This window comes from Ranitomeya imitator, chromosome 1 (assembly GCF_032444005.1).
Source record: "Ranitomeya imitator isolate aRanImi1 chromosome 1, aRanImi1.pri, whole genome shotgun sequence".
Classification (NCBI taxonomy): Eukaryota; Metazoa; Chordata; class Amphibia; order Anura; family Dendrobatidae; genus Ranitomeya; species Ranitomeya imitator.
Window position 1 is genome coordinate 374,688,494 of NC_091282.1, and position 22,708 is coordinate 374,711,201.

At 41.2% G+C, this 22,708-nt stretch overlaps 1 protein-coding gene and 1 long non-coding RNA gene across 3 annotated transcripts in view; one reads left to right on the forward strand and one right to left on the reverse strand.

The window, feature by feature from the left end:
* Positions 1–22,708, forward strand: part of LOC138673459 (uncharacterized) — a 71,427-nt gene that overhangs the window by 30,619 nt on the left and 18,100 nt on the right. The gene's annotated exons all lie outside the window — the stretch shown is intronic.
* Positions 1–22,708, reverse strand: part of ZFHX2 (zinc finger homeobox 2) — a 102,071-nt gene that overhangs the window by 29,654 nt on the left and 49,709 nt on the right. The window contains exons 4-8 of the mRNA XM_069761800.1: positions 20,859–21,075; positions 15,955–16,026; positions 14,659–14,717; positions 3,104–3,304; positions 2,462–2,555 (exon numbers count right to left, since the gene is read on the reverse strand). Coding sequence (XP_069617901.1) covers positions 2,462–2,555; positions 3,104–3,304; positions 14,659–14,717; positions 15,955–16,026; positions 20,859–21,075 — 643 coding nt within the window. The remainder of the gene's footprint in view (positions 1–2,461; positions 2,556–3,103; positions 3,305–14,658; positions 14,718–15,954; positions 16,027–20,858; positions 21,076–22,708) is intronic.

Genomic DNA, 22,708 nt, shown 5'->3' on the forward strand with positions numbered 1-22,708 from the left:
TTATTTTATTAAAATCATAGTTTTTTCTACTGCAGATGTAGTAGTTCTATGAGTGCAGAGCTCTTTTTATCGTTGCCCACACCACTGATTGCCACCTCTCTGTGTACAATGTGCATAGGCAGAAAGCTGCCAATAAGTGGTGGGGGTGTGGTTATACAGAGCTCATGAATATGGTGGACTACAGGATAGCAGGTTTACTAGTCCTCTAGAGATAAAATGACTGTTTTATTAGCAAGAGATCATCAAAACTAGACCAAGGAGCTCAATAAGTGATATATTGTTGGACTCAGAGTCTCTGTCTCTACATTATGCTTCTTTCAGAAGAGGTGGCAAAAATTTGGTGACAGATTCCCTTTAACTCCTTACCGACATGTTCTGTATTTATACGGCACTGCGGGAGCTGCGTTCCCACAAACCACAGTATATATGCGGCGCCGCGATTGGGCGGGTTCACACTCCGCACTGCCGCAACCGAGTGTCGGAGCAATCTCTATGTGAGATCTTAGTGAGATCTGATAACTTGCAGCGATGTTCACGATCAGTGCTGTCAATAGTGACAGCGACATCGTGGGGCATCGCAGAGGGCTCCCTCACTGCTCCCATCGGCACAACACGATGCGATCGCGTTGTGTCGATGGTCTCCATGATGACCCTGGGTCCCAAGGTGGCTGCGATCTGTCATTATACAGTTGATGTCACATCATGGAACTATGTAAAAAAAAAGTTAATAAAAATTGTAAAAATATTTTTTCAAAAATAAAGATCCCCCCCAAAAAATTAATCCAACAAAAACATTTATTTATGTAAGAAAAAAAACAACAAATATTTGGTATCGCCGTGTCCGGAACTACCCAACCTATAAAAGTGTTCCACGAGTTAACTCCTTCAGTGAACACCTTAAAAAAGTAAAATAAAAAATGAGACATAACACTATGCTTTACCGCCGAACAAAAGGTAGAATAAAACTACATAAAAATCTACATAACAATTGTGGAGAAATAGCACAACAAATTGTATGGTGCAATTTCTACTGTTACCCTTGTGAAAATTCAAAATTTGGGGCTAAAAACATTTCTGTGTGAAAAATGTGATTTTTTTTATTTTCACAGCAACATTATAAACTTCTGTGAAGCACCTATTGGTTCATGATGCTCAGCACACATCTAGATAAGTTCTCTAGTCTCAAAAAAGGTGTCACTTGTGAGGGGTTTCCACTGTTTAGGCACATCAGGGGATGACATGGCATCCGCTAATTACCGTATTCCATCAAATTTTACAATCAAAAAGTCAAATGATGCTCCTTCCACGCTCTGACGTGCACCCAAACAGTATTTTTCTCCTACATATGGAGTATCGGCATGCTCAGGAGAAACTGCACAACAAATTGTAGGGTGCAATTTCTTCTGTTACCATTGTGAAAATGCAAGATTTGGGGCTAAATACATTTTTGTGTGAAAAATGTGATTTTGTTTTTACTTTTATGGCTCAAAGTTCTGTGAAGCACCTGGGAGTTCATGATGCTCAACGCACATCTAGATAAGTTCCCTGGGGGGGTCTAGTTTCCAAAATGGGGTCACTTGTGGGTGGTTTCCACTGTTTAGGTACATCCTTCCCTTCCGAGCTCTGCTGTGTGCCCAAACAGTGGTTTCACCCATATATAGGGTATCGGCGTACTCAGGGAAATTGCACAACAAATTTTGGAGTCCATTTTCTCATGTTACCCTTGCAAAAATTAAAAAATGTGGATCTAAAGAAACATTTTTGTGAAAAAAAAGTTAAATGTTCATTATTTCCTTCCACATTCCATTAATACCTATGAAGCACCAGAAGGGTTAATAAACTTGTTAAATGTGGTCTTGAACACCTTGAAGGGTGCAGTTTTTAGAATGGTGTAACTTTTGGGTATTTTCTGTCATATAAGCCCCTCAAAGTCACTTCAAATGTGAGGTGGTTCCTAAAAAAAAGGTTTTGTAAATTTTGTTGGAAAAATTAGAAATCGCTTATCAACTTTTAACCCTTATAACTTCCTAACAAAAAAAAAAAATGTTTCAAAAACTGTGCTGATGTAAAGTTGACATGTGGGAAATGTTATTTATTACCTATTTTGCGTGACTCTCTGATTTAAGGGCATCAAAATTAAATTTAAAGAATTGCTAAATTTTTAAAATTTAAGCCAAACTTCCAATATGTTTACAAATAAATGCAAGCTATATCTCTGAAATGTTACTACTATCATGAAGTAGAATAAGTCACGAGAAAAAAAAATCTCAATATTAGTGGGATCCGTTGAAACGTTCCAGAGTTATAACCACATAAATTGACACTGGTCAGAACTGAAAAATGTGGCTTGGTCAGGAAGGTGAAAACAGGCTTCAGGGTGAAGGAGTTAATGGCACAGCATAATTCCTAATGGATAACAGTTGTACGTGAAAATATACAAACATGAGGTTAGAAAACTCACTAGAAGGTGCGCTCTCTGTGACAGGCTGCTCAGATTCCTCTATCACTCTCAAAGGAATAATTCTGGTCCTAAAACTTATATTAACTTTTTGTGCCTGTAAAACAGAACAAAGGTTACAGAACAACCAGAGACATACATATTGGCTCCCTCATTCTAAAGCAGTGTTCCCCAAGTCCGGTCCTCAAGAGCCACCAACAGGTCGTGATTTCAGGATTTCCTTAGTATTGCACAGGTGATAATTGCATCACCTGCACAGGCAATAATTCCATCACCTGTGCCATACTAAGGAAATCCTGAAATCACGACCTGTTGGTGGCTCTTGAGGACCGGAGTTGGGGAACACTGTTCTAAAGCAACATCTATAACATCCCAGTCATCTCCCACCCATCATGTCTGATGTCGTTACGTGGCAACCTTAGTCACCAGCTATCTATCCATTACAAATAATAATTTATTTACAAGACATATTCTGCAGCATTTATCTACGATTCTTTTGAGGAATGGATGGCTGCATTATATCAAGCTAAGTTTTCTATACTATATCGCCAATATACAGTTTTCTACCAGATACAAGTTAAGAAAAGTCACAATATTTCTATTAAAAATGTTACATATTTTACTCTGTTTTAGTACAGTACTCACCACTTGTAACAATTTCTCCACACATTCAGACACAACATTGTGTCCATGTCCCAGGTGTCCTCTCAGATTTCCAGTTCCTGTTAACTGTTCCTGACACAATGGGCAGCGAAAAGTAGGTTGCAAAGAATGCTGAGACACAGCATGACTGTGGACCTGTTCCTCAGAGGGACTAACGTAAGCACAAAATGGACAGCAAAAAACCTAAAGGTGTAAAAAAAAAAAAAAAAAAGAAGAAGTTATATGATTTTTCAACAAATAAGATTCCGAATATAAAATTAAAAATGAAGATCAAAACAGGGAAAATAAATTAGAAGCATAAAAAATTTAGATTATACGTCATATAAGATGCACTGAAAAATTCCACATCGGTAGATGAACATTTTGCCATCTGTTGTCTCCACAAAGGAATGAAAACACCATAAGGTTATGTACACATATAGCAGATTTTTTTTTTTCTGTCACGATCGTGAACATAAAATTTTGCAGTGATTTTTTATGTTGATTTTGGGATCTTTATTTTAAACACAAAAAAAATTGATTTTTCATATCTTCTCTCTAGCGAACGCTGCTGGAGAGAAGATATGAATGGCAGCTTCAGCACCACGCTGGGGGGACAGTGCTTACTGTAGCGCTGTCTCCTGCACGGCACACGGACTGCACACGGACAGCGTCCGTGTGCGGTACGTGTTTTACACGGACCCATTGACTTTAATGGGTCCGTGTAATCCGTGCGCTCCCACGAACACTGACATGTCTCCGTGTTTTGCACACGGACACACGGTCCGTGAAAACACACTGACATGTGCAGAGACACATTGATTTCAATGTGTCTACGTGAGTCAGTGTCTCCGGTACGTGAGGAAACTGTCACCTCACGTACCGAAGCCACTGACGTGTGAAACCGGCCTACAAAAGGCAGGCTTTGGTGTGTTTCTGCTGCGTTTTTTTGGTGGATTACATGTGTCATTTATCTACAGTACATGTTTAACAAAGTTAGTTTTTTTCACCAAAAACAAAGCAAAAATGCATGGTTGTGTATTTGCCACCGTTTTTGCTCTTTCTCATTGCTTTCTGTGGTGAAAAAAACATTGCAAAAACACTGAAAGAATTAAATTCCAATTCAGTCGGGGGAAAAAAACAAGTGTGTGCATGAGATTTCTGAAATCTCACAAGTTTTGCCGATACTGTAAGCAGCTTTTAATTTGCATAAAAAACACAACATGTGATCAAAGCCCTAGTGGTTAAAGAGCCTTCAGGTTAAAAAGCCAGCCTCTATACTACTTATAAATGGTCTTGAGGCAGACTATGTACAGCAAAAAATCTTTCTTGTGGTGAAGAGTATCAACACGCATCGGGGTGTGGAAGGACACTTTCGTCAGGATAGTTCCCGTGCCAGTTGTACGATACACCGGTGGAAGTTCGGAGTGGTGAAGCATGACCAAACAAAACTGTCACATGGGCTTCTATTAAGTGGCTCACTGCAGCCCTGACATATTCAACTGAATTGGATTGACCTGCCCAAAAGACAGCTGGTCAGCAGTGTCACCGTCAATGTATTGTAGGTGACATGATTTTTTTCTGATTCAGGCCGGCTTCACACTCAGCGTATGAAAATACGGTCCGTATATTACGGCCGTAATACGCTGAAATGTCCCGAAAATAGTGGTCCGTAGCTCCTCCGTAGGCAGGGTGTGTCAGCGTTTTTTGCGCATGGCATCCTCCATATGTAATCCGTATGGCATCCGTACTGCGTGGTTTTCTCGCAGGCTTGCAAAACCAACATACCGCTATAGAAGTGATCCATGTGTCCCAAAAAGAAAAAAAAATATATATATACTGTCTATATATATATATATATATATATATATATATATATATATATGTCAGTAGACACATATATGTATATATATTAATATTTTTTCCAGCGCTATACAGCTTGAAAGCCGGTAATTCAATTACCGGCTTTTTCCTTCTCCTTCCTAAAACCCGACATGATTTGAGACATGGTTTACATACAGTAAACCATGTCTTCTCTCCATTTTTTTTGCAGATTCCACACTACTAATGTCAGTAGAGTGTATCTGCAAAATTTGGCCGTTCTAGCTCTTAAAATAAAGGGTTAAATGGTGGAAAAAATTGGCGTGGGCTCCCGCGCAATTTTCTCCGCCAGAGTAGTAAAGCCAGTGACTGAGGGCAGATATTAATAGCCTGGAGAGGGTCCATGGTTATTGGCTCCCCCCTGGCTAAAAATATCTGCCCCCAGCCACCCCAGAAAAGGCACATCTGTAAGATGCGCCTATTCTGGCACTTGGCCACTCTCTTCCCATTCCCGTGTAGCGGTGGGATATGGGGTAATGAAGGGTTAATGCCACCTTGCTATTGTAAGGTGACATTAAGCCTAATTAATAATGGAGAGGCGTCAATTATGACACCTATCCATTATTAATCCAATTGTAGTAAAGGGTTAAATAAAACACAAACACATTATTTAAAATTATTTTAATGAAATAAAAACAATGGTTGTTTGAGTATTTTATTCTACGCCCAATCCAGTCACTGAAGACCCTCGTTCTGTGAAAGAAATAACATAATAAACTCCCAGGCTTTCTAGGTAATTTCCCACGATCTATGAACATCCAGCAGAGGGCGCCTCACCGCAAATGAAGCTAAATATAGCTCATTGATCTATATTTAGACTCATTCCCCGGGGTTTTGCAGCGAGGAGTAGCATTGCATTAGCAAAGCTCCTTGCTGCAAAATGTTTTAACCCCTTCAGAAGGATTTACATCGTTGGACGTTACAGATCTGCGGAGGGTAAGTATATTGTTGGTTTATTATGTTATTTCTTTCACAGAACGAGGGTCTTCAGTGACTGGATTGGGCGTAGAATAAAATACTCAAACAACCATTGTTTTTATTTCATTAAAATAATTTTAAATAATGTGTTTGTGTTTTATTTAACCCTTTACTACAATTGGATTAATAATGGATAGGTGTCATAATTGACGCCTCTCCATTATTAATTAGGCTTAATGTCACCTTACAATAGCAAGGTGGCATTAACCCTTCATTACCCCATATCCCACCGCTACACGGGAATGGGAAGAGAGTGGCCAAGTGCCAGAATAGGCGCATCTTACAGATGTGCCTTTTCTGGGGTGGCTGGGGGCAGATATTTTTAGCCAGGGGGGGCCAATAACCATGGACCCTCTCCAGGCTATTAATATCTGCCCTCAGTCACTGGCTTTACTACTCTGGCGGAGAAAATTGCGCGGGAGCCCACGCCAATTTTTTCCACCATTTAACCCTTTATTTTAAGAGCTAGAACGGCCAAATTTTGCAGATACACTCTACTGACATTAGTAGTGTGGAATCTGCAAAAAAAATGGAGAGAAGACATGGTTTACTGTATGTAAACCATGTCTCAAATCATGTCGGGTTTTAGGAAGGAGAAGGAAAAAGCCGGTAATTGAATTACCGGCTTTCAAGCTGTATAGCGCTGGAAAAAATATTAATATATATACATATATGTGTCTCACTGACATATATATATATATATACCTATTCTATGTGTACACATTTATTCTACCTATTCTACTGTAAGCTGTCAGTGTGATTTTACTGTACACCGCACTGAATTGCCGGCTTTTCTATCTAACAGCGCTGCGTATTTCTCGCAAGTCACACTGCTTGTCCGTGTGTAATCCGTATTTTTCACGCTTCCATAGACTTTCATTGGCGTATTTCTTGCGCAGTACGGTGACAAACGCAGCATGCTGCGATTTTGTATGGCCGTAGAAAGCCGTATAATACTGATCAGTAAAATACGGCAGATAGGAGCAGAGGCATAGAGAATAATTGTGCCGTATTTTTTGCGAGTTTTACGGACGTAGTTTCTGCGCTCTTACGTCCGTAAAACTCGCAAGTGTGAAGCCGGCCTCAGGGTGTATTTCTATTGCAAAGCACCATAGCAAAATATAAGGCCATGCTCACAGGGTCAGGAATTGCAACAGACAAATACACTGTGAACTTTACTGTGAACACTGTGAACTGTGTCTTTGCCTGATGAAGAGACGTATGTAGTCTGGAAAGCTTGCAATTTGTTACCATCTTTTCAGTTAGCCATTAAAAGGTATCAACCACTGAGGACTCTCAATTCTAAATATTTTTCTATCTACTGGCTAACACGGTACCAAGATATATTTTTTTCCTGTGAGCTTTAGGGATTTGCACAAGGATCTACACTGGAGTTCTTCAAGCTAATCAGTGACTTTGACATGGTATCTACAGAAGTAATGAATTATCCACAGTGCGGTCAGTACTACACACCAAATTAATTGGAATATGGGGCATGCCATAAATTACATAAGTGTGAAAGGCGCTTTAAAACCCCCACTCACTTTTATTGTAGCGTTATTTGTAAGGAATTTGAAAGCTATATATCACCACATCTAAATTGTAACTGACTTTTCTGAGACTGATAAAAAAAACACATTTTCGACTGTGGCTACATAAACTTTTTGTAGTATTACAGCTTCTATTTCAAATGTCTTAAGACTAAAAAGTAAACCCCCCCATACACATTGGCTAAAACTAGGTCGAGCCCATCAACTTCTCTAGGATCGGCCAATTATTTAATGTTTGATACTTTCTGCATGAGATCGAATCGTCTGACAGCAGCTTATCAGCGGCTTATGCCTCTCTTCCAGTATGGGACACATGAACGCTCAGCTTGGCCGATCATTCATGTGTATGGGGGAGTCAGAAGGGAGCTGTCGTATAAATGAGCCAACACTAAACTAAGGTGCATGGGCAACTTTAGCTTTTCTTTTATGGTGGTTATCTTCTCATTATGGCTTATGCGTCCCATGAGTTCTGGAGCTGGCACCAGCCCCCTCTGACTCACGGGCCCCATAATGGTCTGCCACCATTGGCAATACACCACTAAGAATGAGTGCACCATTGGAAGACAAAATGATGGAAACAAATACAGGATGGGTGCCAAGATGGCAGCCACGGTCTTCACAACAATTCACATAACATGAGGAGTTTTCTTTTCTACACAGTTCAAAAAACCATTGAAGAATCCAATATCACAACTATGATCTTTAGACCTTCAACATTTGGTTGTCAACTATATTTTGTCATATACAATGGAAGAAACTTTTTTTTCGGCCCTACTAACTATGTTACTATATACAATTATTAGGTTCTGTAGAAGGACGTAGATCTGGGGATTTATTATGATGGAATATAGGCTGAACTGGATGGACAAATGTCTTTTTGCGGCCTTACTAACTATGTTACTATGTTACTAAACTCTGAACTGAAGCATGCCCTCTACTTTACTGGCCAGTTATTATTGTACCCTCACTGGAAATCTGACCAACTGTACAGCAAACCTGAGCATTGAGCCACTAACTGGCTCTCACTAGCCCCAATGTCAGAACTACGGTACTTTATGTTCAACTGCAGAATCGTCAGATTATAAAACACTCCCAACATTTTTAAATTGAAGAATGAAAATTTAAAGCAAAAAAAAAATCCGTGTTTCTGCTAAACCAACATAATTTTGACTACTGTTCTCACTTAGCTTCTAAAAGGTTTTCTCACTTTCCTTCACTTTGATCTAGGTAACATTTCTAACACCAAGCTGCCTTCTCATCTTTGCACACCACATTATTACAATGCCAATACACATCCTTTAGGTTTGTCCTACCGGGGCTGCATCTTCCCTGCACCCAGATAAGATGGCTGTTAAAATCTCTGAGCTTTTGGAAAAGACTCAAATAAGCAATAGAGGAAGTAGGAAAAGAAACTTTTCTTTCCTTTTTCTCGACTCAGCCAAACACGCAGTGTAAGTGAACAATTCAAAAATACAAAATAGCAGCTACAGGAAGAATTGGAACACAATTAAGAGAACACACACACAATAAAAGTTTACATGTTTTTTTTTACCCCACAACCCAACACAACCCTGAACCAGTTACTAAACTGTGCTGCTGGGAAGGCCTCTGAGAAAAATCAGTCTCCTTCCCCCTCTAGCAGCTGACACTGTAGTTCCTTCTTACTTCCCCTGCAGCAACTCTTATTGAAGAGAGAGATATAACAGTACATGAAGTCTTATTTGCAGGCTATGCTCTATGGAAACCTTTGACCTTCTGTGTGAGGGTGGATCTCCCTTTTTTTGGAAGTGTCTCTGATTTAGCTTAGAAGAGATAGCCTTCTGGAAGAGAGCTAGACTGAGTAGTCATACACAGGAAGCATGACCATGCAGAGAACTGGTTATGGGAAATGTAACCGAGCATGCTCTCAGCTCATTAGGTGGACACACTTTGAAACCTAGAAGTGTTGGTAAATGTCATGCTTTTTCGGGTTTATTGCAGATATTGTTTGTTTCTTTATAATCTACGCAGTATATGAGAGTTAAAGTTAGGACAACACCTTTAGGGCTTGAAACACAAGGTTCTGCAGTGCAAGATCGGTGTTTTGTGATTTTGTAGGACAGCTTTCCTCACAGGCAGTAGATGCTGGCTATATGACATAGCTAACATATGTCTCTAACCCATGTGAAAAAAAAAAGCTGTTTACCTGGAAATGCATATGGCTACTGGAGATCGACTGTTATAATTAGAGGAAGTTATCACCTAGTAAAGCCATCCATTAGACTAACATCGGCCGAACCCACCGATATTGACGGTTTCGGATGACAGTCTTATGTCTGACAGATGATTGTTGGGGATATAAGTACCTAGGCGCTGAGGCAGGTACGGACTGGGGATGAAATTCAGCCCTGGCATTTGAAATCACATAGGCCCATGGTGTCCCCGTCCCCAAGAACCAGATGGGATATATCACTAATATTACCCTGGATGGAGGAGAGCAAGATTTACTACAAGACCAATATTTCTAATGATACCACGCATGCTGAGGTAAGTGACGGAGTGACCGGCTTTGTGCTCCGTCTCAACTGTTAACAGTATGGGTGTCTTGCGAACATTGATTCTGTTAACAGCATAGCAGACAAGGCAGCCCACGACCAGACCGGCCCTTCTGGCATTTGCCAGAATTGCCAAATGGCCAGTCCGGCCCTGCGCTGAGGCATAACTATAAGAGGTGCCGGCGTTGCAATCGCACCTGTGTCCTGGAGCCAAAAGGTCACTTTGGTCCATAAGACTATTACTTCCAATAATTGGGGGACTCTTGGAGATTTTGAATTTGGGCCCATGAGCTTCAAGATACATTACTGCTCGGGTATGTCCAATTTTGGACTGCTGAGCCTTTTGCTCTCTAAGGGTATGTGCACAAGTTGCGGATTTGCCACTGTGGATTCGCAGCAGTTATCTGTCAGGTTTACAGTACCATGTAAACCTATGGAAAACCATATCCGCAGTGCCCATGGTGCGGAAAAATCCGCACACGAATCCGCAACGTGTGCACATAGCCTTATAGCAAGAAGCAGAGTGAGTGCTCCTATGAAAGAGACCACTGAGATAGCTGCCGGACAGCCATCTAATCTATACAAGGGGGAGCTATGCACATGACAGTATTTCTTGTCCAAATGCTGCATTTTAAAAATGGACACATGCATTGTAACTGCGCTATTCACAGATTCAATTTGCATGTGTCCGTACAGTTACATTTGACGCATGTCCTATTCTGGTGTATTTCTGCGGATCAGAATACGCCACTAAAATCTATGGCGCACTATTCAAAATGGGAAACAAAAGACAGCAGTTTTTCACAAATCTGGTTTCTGCAAACACAAAAATGGACATGTTTGTTTAAATAAAGACCACAAACTGTGGGCCTATATCTAGCTATCTCCACGCTTTAGGTTTATCCTAGTTGTAGACTGTTATAAGTGGTGATCTAAAGCTTACTCATGGCTTCCAAGGGCTACTACAGCGAAAGGCTCACGGAGACCTTGGCGGTGGGCATCAGATTGTCTGCCATTGAAAACGTGGGTCCTCGTATATAGATTGCTATAAACAGCCTATACTGTGATGATTAAATGTACCGCAGTAGGAAAACTGTTCCATTTACAAACGTATGTAACATATGGAATTGCTCATAATGTCACATAAGGTGCAAAGTAACTTTGTCAGGTATTACAAAGAGCTGTGTCTCACACTGTAAGGCAGTAGGTGGAGAGGCTGTTCTTTTAGGAAACCATATGGTGATCCCTCCAGCTGCACAGGCCTTTATCTGGATATAATTCAGCAAGATAATAGGCTACTTTGGGGATTTTTTATTGTTGTACTGATTCATAGTTACAAATGAAAAGGCAATTGAGCAATATTTTCCTTTTGATATGGACTTTAGCCACTGGTGAGGCCCATGTGTCACCATGCCCCTCCAGTTACAGCCAAGGTGGAAACAGCATGATACGCCCTGTATGACAAAGTATGACCTCACATATTGCCAACTATGCTGTGTAACTTCGTAAAGGGAACAGAAAAAAAAAACATTTATTGTGCATGTAAATAGCACACGAGCGGCTGTCATTGACAGTCCTTGTAATGCTGTGTAACATCGCTCGGCCAGCCGGTGCCCAAGAATGAATCTCTCTGCCTGATTTGCATACAGGGCAGTGCAGTGCACATGTGGGCAGAGGAAAAACATACTTTGATTTTTGCATATGGCGCTACAGGTATCCAGGCCATGAGATCATTTGTAGTATTTTCAGAATTTGGATACTGTTTGATAATACGCATGCAGTTATACGAAGATATTAATGCCAGTGCTTTTTCTGCTATTTAACACCAAGATGCACCACTGCAATAAAAACCCTGCAAAAAATATCAGGAAAATCTCATGTACTTATTTGCTTCAATTTGTGGTATGTCTGGTCAGCACATAAGCCCAGAAACCTCAGGCAATAGCTGATGTGGCTACTGGTTATTGTATGCTAATAGGGCATCCTTTCCATCTCCATTTGGCCGCTATATGTCAGGATCTATAAGCGCTACGCTTTCAGCACTACGATATAAACGTATACCACATAGCATACCTTTTTGTAATGGCTGGTGCGCAGTTCCATACATCCAATATACGATGAGTGGGAAGGTTTTAAGCGATCCCACCCAACATAACTGCACAATGGGATGTCAATCTAACCCATGGGAATCTGATGGTGGTCCCGTGGTTTTCGGCCCACAATTCAAATGTCACGGGTGTTACTGATCGTTGACAACATGACAGTTGTCATGACAGCTGAATACCGTGCTGTGCTAACCCGAACACCACAATAGCTTCTAATTTTAGCCCGTAAACTTCTTCTATTGGCGTGCAGCGCGTTCTCAGCCTGTACTCACTTTTACCGTAACCTTTACATTTATAGACGTAACACACTGAAATATAGAATCCTTAGTTCATACAGTAAATCTCCTCATACCTTTCTGATGACCACCACTACCGCCCCACGCTCCCCCCTCAGTCTAGACTCCGATCAGGGCACTTACCGTTCTGAATACGAAATAACCATCTTCCAAATCCATCCGGGTGCACCGATGCCAACACGCAGCTGTCACTCACTTCTCTCCTCAGTGTCAGTGACCTCTCTGCCCCCAGTTCCCACTTTTGTGCCCCTTGAGCCTGGCTCCTGTGCACGTTGCTTGTTGCACTCCTCACTAGTATCAGTGTAAACTTTCTCTATTCACTTTTCTCTTCTCTCCACCCTTCAGTTACCTCTGTCACCCCTCATGTCCACTTTCTCACTCCCCCCAGTTGCACAATATTTCTCCTCTACTGAAATAAGGCACAATGCGAGTGTTATTCCCCTGCAATAACCGCTAAGGCACTCTCTACACCTCTCACTTATCTATAGTCTGCTGTTTCTTCTCTCTTTAAATTTCTTTTCTCTCTCTTTCTCGTTCTTTCCTTCTTCTTTCGGCCTAGCTGGTAAACAAATCCTCTCCCCCTCCTATCTCCTCCCCTGCTGGGTGTTACAGACTTGGGCCTGCGTTTAACCCTCAGATGCCCGCCCCCCTCCCTGGGAAATATGTCTGATCACTTCCTGCTGCTCCTGGGTAATGCAGACCATGTGACAGAAGTAAAGAAGGGGCATGCTGGAACCAGTGACTGCTTCTCACTGGTGTTACAAGTTCAATCAATCTCTGCCTGTGATCAGTAATGGCTTTGTAGATCTTTTCCTGCAGAACTAGACTAGCTGTTGTCATAAAAAAAAATCCTACCATGGAAAGAAGCGACTTCAACAACTCCACGTACAAAGCAGAGATTTCATTGTTTCAGGAACTGTACATAAGAAATGTGCGAATATGATACTTATAGACAGAATGTATAACTATATATATACAGTACGCACACACACATCTACATACAAATACACTCACATACGCATACATCTATTTGGATGTGTATACTATAATTAATGTGTTTAATTAAAACGTCACATTAAGTGACTATAAGGCATTTATTAACCAACGGACCAGTTTAGTTTTTTATAGTTGCATAAATTAGTTTCCTTACACATAGGCACATTTTTCGGCAAGTAATGAGCACCGTTGTCGATTGGCGCTAGTATATATGTGTACTGTGTATACACACGGTATATGGTTTTTACCAGAAGCCTCTGTAAAGAGTAGCTCACATAAACTGTGCTATTTTATACAGCACAGAGTTTGGACACAGTGTTAAAAAGTAGTACGTTAGGAAAATTTCCCATCATAAACCTCTGACGGCGGGCTCTGAAGTATGCCATGGCATAGCCATATGGTGGCATACGCCACAGTGGATGTTTTTGTGTAATGTTCTGATGCAGTGTCGGACATATCATTGGTGCAAACTCAAGAGGTAAGAGGGCCCGCTTCGTCCTCCGTAACAGGTGGAATTGTGCATTATGATGAGCTCTCGGGCTGCACAGGGCCTATATATTGTTCTTACACAGGGGCCTCTTCTGTCTGTGTCCGCCAGTGATCCAATGTGAAGGAAAGCATAGTCTGCGGCGTACAGTACCAAAAAGGGATAATGACAGAGGGTGAATGTATTCTTATAGATACGTTTTACACATACATGCTGGCGAATGCGCCAAATGTAGGGCTTAAATACAGCACGTTCAATGATCTACTGATGCATACTGGCGTTTTGGTTGATTTGATTAGATTTATCAATTACAAAAGTAATAATGACAGCCGTATTTGTATCTGTCCAATCCTTTACCTCTCAGAGGCAAGCAGTGTCAGAGGCTTTTTTGACAGCTGCTTATCCTTTTTCTACAGAAATAAAATGTGCATCCAGATGAGCCAACCGTATGTGAGGAGTGATTGCTGAGGAATGAACAATCCTTAGTAGACTAATCACAGATATTGATACTGATAATGTTAACGAATCTCACCAATATATTTAGAATATTTGTGTGCTTATAATTTTTTAGAATTTAAAAAAAAATTCAACGACCCCGTGTTGTTTCAGTATCTACTACAAATTTCCTGTTAATTTATCAGTGCATCTGGTCAAGGAGCCCCAACCTGATCAAGTCCATAGGCTGTGACCAGGATCCTTAGTGACACCTATGTGAACTGGAGAACACGTACCGTAGTCCCTTCGGCAGCTTTTTCACTTTCAGCCTTCGATGTCTCATCCTGTACAGAAGCTGAATCAGGAGATTAGGGGTCAGGTAGGGATAAACAGCTATCAGACAAGGGTTAGGGTTACTGGTCCTACACATGCAGAAGCGAGAGGTTAACTGTTTCTACTGGTAAGTGTCTTTGGATCATTATACGGGGAAAATTGCATGCATGATTTAGTAAGACAAATTAGATGACTAATTCACAGTTACATTGGGCCAATAAACTGAATGTTAAGGAGAGTAGGAGAGTAAATCAATAAAGGTCTTCTCCAGGATGCCATGAATAAGGTTTATTGAATGGAGCATTAGGGGGATTGTGCACAAACACTGCTGATGGTCTAAAAAAAAAGTGTCTGCGCTACTGTAACGATCAATTAGGTTCATGCTTTCCCATTTTGTGTTTAGCTCCCAGCGTCTACACAGGCAGGGAATGTCTGTATGCAAGTAAGCCTACTAACAAAATGGTGTGTAGAATAATAATATAGATGGCACAACTGGATTTTTTCTGAATCAAAACCTATCACTTATCTTGTGATCAGGGTCTGGTGACTGGGGACTCCACCAATCAGAATGGGCATGCCACATTTGAATAAAGTATTGGTTAAGCACATCTGATGCGCAAATTAAAGTCTACAGCAATGACAGAGCTAGTTGAGCATTGCAATTGTGAATTTCTGTCTTTCTCATAGACTTTGAATGGAGCAGCAGCATGCATGGTGTAGTAATACATTTTATTGAGAGATAAAGCTTCCCAGACAGGGTAGATGTAAACCAATATTTTTTGCCAAAAAATAGCGCACATCTTGGTAGAGGGACTTTTTGACTTTTAACTACATCCTGTTCTGAGATGCTTTTTAAAATGGTTGACCTATACCTAACAGATGTGTAATACACATCATGCATTTTTAAGCACAATTTGCATTAGAATTTTGATCACTTACTATGTCTCAATATGTACCATAATACTGCTGTTCAGTATATATACTGCTGCCCTTCAATAAACCTTATTTATATTGCTCCAGAGAACAGCTTTTTGGAGCTTGCGGAGGGACCACTGTCTTTCTTTTAATCACTAGTGAAGTTCTTGAAGACACAAGGTAATTGGGGAACACTTGGAATCAGTAATTAAATGTAATATGAAATAACTAAATTTACAAAAGTAACTGTCTCCAAAAATTTGGAAACATGAATAGATAGTAACATTAATTTCTCCTCTAATTTGGGATATCCTATATGTAGACAAAGCACAGAAGGTCCTCACCTTGGGATGTGTCTGCATTTTCCTCTGCTGGATCAGGATTTGATGTCATCTCTATGTCCATTGGGGCTTTACCTGAAAAAAAAATAATAACAAATTATATACTTTATCTAAAGGAGCATGGAGTATGCACCGATATTATGTTTATATTATGGCTATAACATACAGGTGCATCTCACAAAATTAGAATATCATCAAAAAGTTATGAAGAAGAATGAAGTCCTCTAAAATTTCCTGGTAGACAGCTGCGCTGATTTTGGTCTGGATAAAACACAGTGGACCTACACCAGCAGATGACATGGCTCCCCAAACCATCACTGATTGTGGAAACTTCACAATAGACCTCAGGCAGCTTGGACTGTCTGTCTCTCCACTCTTCGTCCAAATTCTGGGACCTTGATTTCCAAGGTCTAGTGTGAAGTATCCACAATAAATGATGGTTTGGGGAGCCATGTCATCTGCTGGTGGAGGTCCGCTGTGTTTTATCAAAACCAAAGTCAGTGCAGCCATCTACAAGGAACTTTTAGAGCACTTCATGCTTCCCTCTGCCGACAAGCTTTTTGGAGATGGAAATTTCATTCTCCAGCAGGACTTGGCACCTGTCCACACTGCCAAAAGTACCAATACCTGGTTCAAAAACAACAGTATCACTGTGCTTGATTGGCCAGCAAACTCGATTGACCTTAACCACATAGAGAATCTATGGGGTATTGTCAAGAGGAAGATGAGAGACACCAGACCCAACAATGCAGATGAGCTGAAGGCTGCTATCAAAGCAACCTGAGCTTCCATAACACCTCAGCAGTGCCACAGGCTGATCACCTCCATGCCACGCGGCATTGATGCAGTAATTGATGCAAAAGGAGCACCGATCAAGTATTAAAGGGAATCTGTCACCCCATTTTAGGCCTATAAGCTAAGGCCACCGCCATCAGGGGCTTATCTACAGCATGCATTCTATAATGCTGTAGATAAGCCCCTGATGTAACCTGAAAGAGAAGAAAAACAGGTTATATTATACTCACCCAGGGGCGGTCCCGATGCGGTCTGATCCGATGGGCGTTGCGGTCCAGTCCGGCGCCTCCTATCTTCATACAATGACGTCCTCTTTTTTGCTTCCTGTTGCGACACCGGCGCAGGCGCACTGATTTGCCCTGTTGAGGGCAGAGCAAAGTACTGCAGTGCGCATGCGCCAGGCCTCTCTGACCTTTCCCGGCGCCTGCGCACTGCAGTACTTTGCTCTGCCCTAAACAGGGCAGACAAAGTACGCCTGCGCAGGAGCCGTGACAGGAAGCAAAGAAGAGGACGTCATCGTATGAAGATGTGAGGCGCCGGACCCGGACCACGACTCCCATTGGACTGGACCGCACCGGGACCGCCCCTGGGTGAGTATAATTTAACTTGTTTTTCTTCCCTTTCAGGTTACATAGGGGGCTTAGCTACAGCATTATAGAATACTGTAGATAAGCCCCTGATGGCGGTGGCCTTAGCTTATAGGCCTAAAATGGGGTGACAGATTCCCTTTAAGTGCATTTACTGAACATACATTTCAATAGGCCAACATTTCGGATTTTAAAATCATTTTTTCAAGCTGGTGTTATAAAGTATTCTAATTTACTGAGATAATCACTTTTGGATTTTCATTGGCTGTAAGCCGTAATCATCAACATTAACAGAAATAAACACTTGAAATAGATCACTCTGTTTGTAGTGACTCTAGATAATATATGAGTTCCACTTTTTGTATTGAATAACTGAAATAAATTTACTTTTTGATGATATTCCAATTTTGTGAGATGCACCTGTATGTATATACTGAATAGTATCGGCGGACACAGATAGTAGAGAGCTCCTGTGCAAGAACAGTATATCTGCCTTTTACAGAAGTTTCTTGTGGCTTTGAAGGTGGTAGTGGGTCCCCTTAGCTCTTGGGCACCTCTACAGCTCTATGGGTGGCACCATTAGTATGTCCGCACACTACACGTAAAGGTAATCTCAGTGGCGAAGATGCCATGTTATAGTTAAAGATTAACATATTGAGCTGGTCTTATCACAGGAGGGTAAAAAACAAAAGGGAGATAAACTGTGACCAGTATGTTCAATAAATCGATCTGACTTCTTAAAGAAAATAGGTTTTTTGATCAAGAGTGAAAAAATGCCTGAGATCTTGGATGATGCCTTAAACCGATGCAGGAGAGAATACAGCAGCAGAGAGAAATGAGAGGACAGCCACAGTGTCACCAGATAAACGATTATACTGAAAATTGACAGTTGTGGGGAATTTATTCCTGTTTCAGCTAATTAAAGTGTTAAAGTTCTTTAACACCATTCAACCGCCGCCAAAATCATAAAATATTGATCCAGAGATGGGCCTGGAGCCAGGAGAAAAGGAGGGGGAGACAAGGGGGCAGAGTAACCCTGTGCGAGAGAGACACAACCACAAAAGAGGATAATACAAGGCAGAAAGAAGAATATAACACACAAATGAAAAGCATTAGTGCACCAATAAGGGAAAACTTCATTTTTTAGAATAACTCTTTTCATTTACTACTGTTTTTGTTTCATCTACAAAGTGGCTTTAATAAACACTGCAATCTGTGTCACTTACATTTCACAGATCTTTATAGGTTTCATATACCATTTGTATAGCTGCTTAGCTCTCATCCCATACTCTAGGCTCTTCATGTAGCACAGACTCGGTTTTTGGCTTATGTTTGGAAGCTAGAAATCTCAGGGAGTCTTCATCCAGAATGCCCACGCCAAGATCCATGTGTATTATGCCTCCCATTAGTTTTAATGGGAATCGCTTCATAATTTATTTAATACTTATTTTTTTATTTGAAAAACAATAAGTGAAATGTTTCTTACTGGACACTCCTTCCATGGTTGGTGGCCATAAATAGATTAGACCCACTGAATGGGGCAAATCCGAGCATATCAAATTGCAATTATTCAGAAGAAATTTGTGATTAAATTTGAGATTTTTACAGTGGTTTGTTTTTCAGGTGCACAACAAATTTTCAGGTTGACCTTAATTTCCATTTATTAACAATCTAGTCTACATAACTCTTCATCTATCCACTTGAGGTCAACAAAAATGTCCTAACAAGTTCTCTTTAAAGAAGACCCCAAAGTATTTGCTGTTTTTTATATTTCACAGTTGAATGATCCCAATCAATATGAAGTGTGACTGATGTGTACACACGTGGTCAAAATTGTTGGTACCCCTCGTTAAATGACAAAAAAAAACACAACGGTCACAGAAATAACTTGAATCTGACAAAAGTAATAATAAAAAATCTATGACAATGAACAAATGAAAGTCAGACATTGCTTTTCAGCCATGCTTCCACAGAATTTAAAAAAAAAAACTCATGAAAAAGGTTTGGACAGAAATGATAGTGCCCCTGAAAATAATGTGACAAAAGAGACATGCTAAATCAAGGTGTGCCAACTAATTAGCATCACAGGTGTCTACAATCTTGGAATCAGTGAGTGAGCCTGTATATAGGGCTACAGATACTCACTGTGCTGTTTGGTGACCTGGTGTATATCACACTCACCAGGGACCAGAGGAAGCAAAGGAAATTATAAGACCATCTCCAAGCAGCTTGATGTTCTGTGACTACAGTTGCACATATTATTCAGAAATTTAAGATCCATGGCACTGTAGCCAACCTCCCTGGACATGGCCGCAGGAGGAAAATTGATGACAAATCAAAGAGACGGATAATACAAATGGTGACAAAGAGAGCCCAGAAAAACAGCTAAACGAATTAAAGGTGCACGTCAATCTCAAGGAACATCAGTGTCAGATTGTACCATCTATTGTTGTCTGAGCCAAAGTGGACTGCGAGACAACGGGAGACGACCAAGGAGGACACCATTGTTGAAAAAAAAATCATAACAAAAGCCATACTGGAATTTGCCAAACTACATGTTGACAAACCACAAAGCTTCTGGGAAAATGTCCTATGGGCAAATGAGACAAAATTTAACTTTTTGGCAAGGCACATCAGCTCTATGTTCATAGACAGAAAAATGAAGCATATCAAGAAAAGAACACAGTCCCTACTGTGAAACATGGAGGAGGCTCTGTTATGTTCTGGGCTGCTTTGCTGCATCTGGCACAAGGTGTCTAGAATCTGTGCAGGGTACAATGAAATCTCAAGACTATCAAGGGATTCTAGAGAGAAATGTGCTGCCCAGTGTCAGAAAGCTTGGTCTCATTCGCAGGTCATGGGTCTTGCAACAGGATAGTGACCCAAAACACACAGCTAAAACACCCAAAAATGGCTAAGAGGAAAACATTGGACTATTCTGAAGTGGCCTTCTATTAGCCATGACCTAAATCCTATTGAGCATCTTTGGAAAGAGCTGAAACATGCTGCCTGGAAAAGGCAACCTTCAAACACGAGACAACTGGAGCAGTTTTCTCTTTTGGAGTGGGCCAAAATACCCGTCGAGAGGTGCAGAAGTCTCATTGACAGTTACAGGAATCGTTGGATTGCAGTGATTGTATAAAAAGGTTGTGCAACAACATATTACCGTAAGTTAAGGGTACCATAATTTCTGTCCAGGACTATTTCCTAATTTTATTTATTTTTTTATTCTTTGGAAGCTTGGTAGAAAAGCAATGTCTGACTTTCATTTGTTCATGGTAGTAGATTTTTTATTTATTATTACTTTTATCAGATTCAAGTTACGGTATTTCTGTGACCATTATGGAGCTTTCTGTCATTAAACAAGGGGTATCAACAATTTTGACCACGTGTGTAAATGTGTAAACCATTACTGTACATTATATTCTCCTAAATGGGTGGTTGTAGGACATATTTCATCAAACGTATCTCAGACTCTCCATGTACTATGTATACTGCTGCTTTCTAAACGAAAGTTAGACTTACTATGTTCCGTGTGTTCCTCCGATTGGCTCCTGCAGACAATCACAATTCTTTCAAGTATGGCTTCACCGTGCATCAGCCTCCACTGACTAAGATTTTGATGGTGACTTGCTGAACGTAGATGTGACATCATACCAAAGCGAGATCCCACTGTGCTGTCACATGGGTCACAGCGAAAACATACATCACTTCCACCAGCACCTTCAATGGCCTGCAAAAACTGCACATAGACTTTATATTTAGCATCGTGGACAAATCTGAGATATAGAAAAAGTCTAACAAATCATTTACAGAAGAATTTTGGAAAATGTAAACACCTAGATATTTTGTACTGAATGACTACATTAATAACATGAAAATCAACAGAAACACCACAAGTACAACCTATGGCCAACATTTATTCAGCAAGCCAGCAACTATTAAGGCCAAATTCACACGTAGCGGATTTAATCTACATTAGGCCACAATTCAAATTCAGATTCGCAGTTTTTAATTGGGGATTAAACAAATACATTGATTTTAAATGGCGAAAATTTGCAAAAAATCAGCAATCTTACCGCAAGATAATGAACATCAACATGTAAATTGGATTTTGATAAGCCCATTTATTTGTATTATACTGAATGCAGAATATACAACGCAAATCTGCAATGTTTGAACTTGGTTTAAGGTACCGTCACACTGAACGATATCGCTAGCGATCCGTGACGTTGCAGCGTCCTGGCTAGCGATATCGTTGAGTTTGACATGCAGCAGCGATCTGGATCCTGCTGTGCCATCGTTGGTCGGCGCAGAAAGTCCAGCACTTTATTTCGTCGCTGGCTCTCCCGCAGACATCGCTGAATCGCCGTGTCTGACGCCGATTCAGCGATGTCTTCACTGGTAACCAGGGTAAACATCGGGTTACTAAGCGCAGGGCCGCGCTTAGTAACCCGATGTTTATCCTGGTTACCAGCGTAAACGTAAAAAAAACCAAACACTACATACTTACATTCCGTGTCTGTCCCCCGGTGCTGTGCTTTCCTTGCACTGACTGTGAGCGCCGGCCAGCCGGAAAGCACAGCGCTGACGTCACCGCTCTGCTTTACGGCTGCCTGGCGCTGACAGTACAGAGGAAAGCACAGCGCCGGAGGACAGACACAGAATGTAAGTATGTAGTGTTTTTTTTTTTTTACGTTTACGCTGGTAACCAGGGTAAACATCGGGTTACTAAGCGCGGCCTTGCGCTTAGTAACCCGATGTTTACCCTGGTTACCAGGGGACTTTGGGATCGTTGGTCGCTGGAGAGCTGTCTGTGTGACAGCTCTCCAGCAACCAAACAGCGACGCTGCAGCGATCGACATCGTTGTCGGTATCGCTGCAGCGTCGCTTAGTGTGATGATACCTTAAGAGTTTGGAGATAAATAGCCAACAAAGTCTCAGACTACTTATCTAACAGCAAGAATACTATCCCAGTTTTCACAATGTGTGGCCATCAGATAGGTCAACTTGAGATAACGGCAGGCCTAGGATACAGTTATCATTAAAGGGAACCTGTCACCAAAAAAAAATGCTATTAACCTGCTGCTACAGGGTTAATCTGCAGGTTAATAGCGTTATTAACCTGCCCAGTGCCCACACTTACCCAAACATGACAGAGAGAAAATGAACTTTATTCTCCCAACAACGTTCAGGTTTCAGTTATGGGGGTGGTGCCGATGCAGAGCGACGGCTGTAACCTCGCCTCTGGCACTGGCTGAGAGCGGCTTTGCATTGGGGTCTCAGCCGTGAAGTCTTGGGACACTGTAACAGCCGGACCAGCACCGGGTACGCCCCTGTGACTGAAACAGGAACGCTGCCGGGGGGGAATAAAG